At 37.4% G+C, this 4,786-nt stretch overlaps 1 protein-coding gene across 2 annotated transcripts in view; it reads left to right on the top strand.

The window, feature by feature from the left end:
• FSD2 (fibronectin type III and SPRY domain containing 2) overlaps positions 1-4,786 on the top strand; it is a 36,940-nt gene that overhangs the window by 13,957 nt on the left and 18,197 nt on the right. For both annotated transcript variants that reach the window (XM_072402435.1, XM_072402434.1), the window contains exons 3-6: positions 1,111-1,206; positions 1,434-1,667; positions 2,389-2,411; positions 4,219-4,340. In XM_072402435.1, the coding sequence (XP_072258536.1) occupies positions 1,111-1,206; positions 1,434-1,667; positions 2,389-2,411; positions 4,219-4,340 (475 nt within the window). The remainder of the gene's footprint in view (positions 1-1,110; positions 1,207-1,433; positions 1,668-2,388; positions 2,412-4,218; positions 4,341-4,786) is intronic.

Genomic DNA, 4,786 nt, shown 5'->3' with positions numbered 1-4,786 from the left:
CTCCTAAATTTAAGGATTGTTGTTCTTGTTACCTTTATACTTACTGTGGCAAAACCTCAGCCAGTAATGCTTTAGGTCACAGGGATGTGTGGTAACAACATGAGGAAACCTGAACCAATATCTACCTAATCCCTTGCCTAAACTATTAAATTTAACCCTATGTACACTGAAACCTTAACCCTTAAAATACAACTCCACAATTCTTTGTTAATTGTTTCTGTACTAAATAAATATTGCCAAGCTTCACTTACCTGTTCCACATTCCAGAAATGGGCCTGATGTATTAAAGCTCTCCAAAGCTGGAGAGGATACACTTTCATCAGTGAAGCTGGGTGATCCCGCAAACCTGGAATGATTTTCTTCAAAATCGTTTGCTACTTGCTAGGAAATGTTTTCAATCCTGGACCAAATTCAGTCCAGGTTTGAAGAGCTGTAATAAATCAGGCCCAATCACTCCAAATCCACTTATTTTACCCAATCATGCCAGTCCTCTTTGGGTTGACACTCAAATCATTCTGCCCTGTAGGGGCCACAGTATGATGGAGGCTGGGCTCATGCACAGTGTTCTAGCAGCACTCACACGTTATTTAGTGAGCCCAGGAAGTATGCTCACCCCCTCTGCCATGACATCCCTGGGCTGGCTAGAAGACTGCAAAAAAAAGGTATGTACAACAGAGAAATTCTGACATTACTACTCTACATTTTAGTGTAGCAAAAGCACTCCGCTGTCCACTACAGGATTTTAAGAACTTGCTGGGTATCCAGCATGATAAACAGGTATTTGTGTGTACTTGCATTTCACTATCCCCCAACAAAACATAAGGAAACGTCCTTTTATTTGAAAGATGTACTAAAAACATTTGTTGTTGAAAATTTGAAAAAGTTTTTTTTTCTTTGACAAAATATAAAGTTATTCTTAATGCTTAACCCTTAACTGCTTACCCCATGTCTAGGCTTAAACCACTATGTTAACCTCTCATCCATATGTGACATAGCCTAAAATGCTGAGATCAGTACCAAGTTCCACAGACCTATAGCGCGCATGCACCAGTTATATTGTAATAGCATTGCATGTACTATATTAAAGAGAATGTTTACTTTTGTTTATAGGAAGATGTTCACAAAAACATGTGCAAACTGGAAGAACAGATAGCTCAGATGGAGAACTTTGCTGGTCACCTGGAGGAGATATTTATTACAATAGAGGTAATTATTTATATTGATGTTGCTTTATTAGGTTCATTCACCAACCTGCACATTTGATCCTAATTTAGGTGCCTAAATTACATGCAAAGGTATACTGTGACATTTGCTTATGCTGTTGAAATAAATGTGTAAAGCCAATTTTTTTTTCATTTTTATATGAAAAAATCTACAAATGGCTGTTAAAATCCTTAATTCTTGTTTATTTTATGATATGTTTACATTTTTAGGAGAATTTTGGGCGACAAGAACAGAATGTTGAGATGCATTACACAGAAGTTATGGACACAATTGCATCCAAGCATGAAGAAAAGCTTCAAGTTTTAGCAGATGAAAAGAAAATGAAGTTGGAATCGTTATTTGAGCAGTTAGTTGAATGTGGTAAAAGTCTTGACACCTCTAAAGAGTTAATGGAGACTATACAGACGTTATTTAAAGAGAACAACAAGGTGGAATTTGTGAAGGTAAGTGGATTAACACAAATTTTTTTATATGCACATATCTGTAAACGTTCGAGGACTTTATGTACAAAGACAAAAGATACTGTATAACATAGTGCCAAACTGAGCAATATTTAATAGCCCGTAGCTGCAGCAAATCAGATGGAGCCAGGCCAAAGGCCATTCAGCATAACCTGGTCCTTTCCTCTCCAGCTTTATTTTGTCCCTAGCCCACCCTTTTTATTTATTTAATTTCAGTTTTTCTGATCATGAAGACTCAGTGTTACATGTGAGCATTACATACAGTGATCTAAAAGCACATTCTGCTTGAGAACACCATCTATGATCATGATAAAAATCCATCATGAGATGAAAAGTGAGGAAATAGCCAGGCAAGAAGACACATGCAAGACAAGTCAGCGTTTACATATAATTCTCTCTATATATAGCCTGAATTACTGGTTGTTTGGGCATTTGGTTTTAACTGAGAGTTACTACTTTTGCTCTTTCTGTATTTGTATTATATATGCTTGGAGGGAATTGCCAAAACGTGCAACAGGTTCTGTTTAAAATAGATAGCTACAAACTTGTTTACTATTTGCAAACAAATGTGGATTTTTTTGCATCTCATTGACAATTTCTATTTCTGAGCAGTTTAGATGCCTTTTATTAATTTACTTTGTTTATTTATGTCCTTAATTATTTAGTGTGTAATCCTTGCTCATTTTTTCTTCCTGTCTTTCAGACTGCACTTGACACAACAAACAGGTAACATCTTTAAATGTAAATCTTTATATATATATATATATATATACATATTCGTAAATGTTTATAGAAACATGAATTCAATGTAGGTGTAGTTACATTACAGTACAATTTTCCCCTGCGTCGTGGGGGACACCTACCACCACCACCCTTTATAGATACAATGCCTACTGATATTTTGGTGGTCATGATTCTGCAGTTTATTTACATCCATGGCCATTCCGGGTCCATCTGCGAATTGCAGGTCTAGAAAGGGGCAACACAGGATAACTGTGCCTGAAGTGCCGTTAACCCTTAATGTACAGCATACTCAAATAAATTCTATGTTAGTAAATGATTAAAGCTGAATAAATACACAAAGTAAATGAAAGTGATCTGTTGTATCTGCCAGAGGTTTTGTATCTTTGTATACCCAGCCCTGAAATTTATGCAGCTTTTTCACACAGTTTATGTTCACAGTCTTGTTCAAAGAAGCAACTATGTGCATTATTGATAGGTATATTTACTAGGAAACAAGTTAACTAATGTAACAGGGGAGCTTTCATCTTAAATGTAGACTGAGAGTCCTAACACTGAAAGTACTGAGAGCAATACAGAGAATGCCACTTTTGACCCCCAGCTGAAAATGCTTCTTACTTTAATAGTTTGAGACCTGAAACCTGCACACAGAAAGATAAAGTCAGACACAAGGAGTGTCTCAGTTGCAGAAACAGTTTCTGCTGAACGAGGGGTAACTGTACTGAAACATCACTGTCTGTGTGAACAAACCCTTAAGCTACGTACACACGGCAGATTTTTATCGCCCGATAATCGGCATCGGCCAATTATCGGGCGAAAATCTTCCGTGTGTACAGTCGGTGTCGTCCATCGTCCGGACGACCGACCTGCCGGATCCACGGACGATGGACGACAGCCGATCGTAATGAAAGGGAAGGGGAAAGTGCGCAGCAGGGTGCCGCTCCGTCGCTCTCCCCCCTCCCCTCTCCATAGAGCATGAACGGTGCTGTATGTACAGCATCGTTCATGCATCTTGCAGCCCCTTGTCGTTGGAAAGGATCGTGAAAGATCCTTTCCAACGACAAAAATTGCAAGTGTGTACGCAGCTTTAGTCTACTTTCTGTCTGGAGGATTGTGGAAAATTGTAGACTGCTTAACTATGCAAAAAAAAACTGGACTTGGGATTCAATGGACCAAGAATGTAGTATCAAAAACATTGTTTAGAATTTAGCATATATATTTAGAATATACAACTGGACTAAAGTGTTGTTTTATGTATGACTGAAACAATACTGAAATGGTGCATATGCAAAGAATTTAAGGCCATGTGTCAGGCAGGGAATGAAACAGACATTCTCTGGGGTTGGCACCTTGTCAGCCGCTTAGCCGCTTCAACCACCACACTGGTTCCTAATGAGGTCTTTTTACCATTTTTTTTGTATTCAGCAGTGGATGGCACTAAACTGTTTACTATAGTCCATATTTAATCCCTATGAGCGACCACAGGTGGGACCCTACATGGGCACAGCTTGTGACTATCAGGAAGCAGTAACAGCACCACAACCTTACATCTCTAAAGTCATCCTAATTGGATAAAAAGCACCTGACAGAAAAAAAAAAATTACAATCTTTGGTAAAAATAAAGATAAATTACACAGATAGGGTGAGCAATCTGAGTACTGAGCAATCTGAGCATTATCTGAGTAAGAGAGTTTGAGTAGTTTTCTGTTTTTGATCAGTAAAACAGTATATTTACATTTTAGCTCATCTGTTTTCAATGTGGATTAATAAAACTAATTCTTAATATTTGCAGACTCCATGAGTACTTCAACACAGACATCAATCTGAATATTTCTACAAATGCAGAATTTGAAAACAATAATTTAGATTTTTCTGATGTGGAAAACCTTTTGGATTCCATTAATACCCTGCCAGGTAATGGACATCTGACACATATAACATACTGTAATGGGTAGCTTGACCGCCCAGTCTTAAAACTACCCTGGCACCAGATCATTTAAACAAAAATTAATCCTTTACACATTGCAGTCTGACTGTACAATTGTCTTTAGAGTCACCAAATAATGCAACAGAAGGGCCTACATAAACTATCTATTCCATTTGTAACACTCTGATATTATATAGTTTTTGATCTAGACTGCACAGTTAAATTGTAACATGTTAAGTCAGAATACCGGTACTAGTTACCTGTCCAGCAAGATCACTCATCGCATGCACTCTGCACCCTTCATTATTATGGAACTTCCCTGTACAAGCTTGATTATTAGTTTAATGTTGATTTCATAAAATCACAACTGTAAAATGACAGCTTTCATACTGGTGATAGATGTATTTTATTTATTTTCTGTAACACATAGAAT

The sequence above is a fragment of the Pyxicephalus adspersus genome, chromosome 2 (assembly GCF_032062135.1).
Source record: "Pyxicephalus adspersus chromosome 2, UCB_Pads_2.0, whole genome shotgun sequence".
NCBI lineage: Eukaryota > Metazoa > Chordata > Amphibia > Anura > Pyxicephalidae > Pyxicephalus > Pyxicephalus adspersus.
Note: the sequence above shows the minus strand (reverse complement) of the source record. Positions and strands in the feature narration are given on the sequence as shown.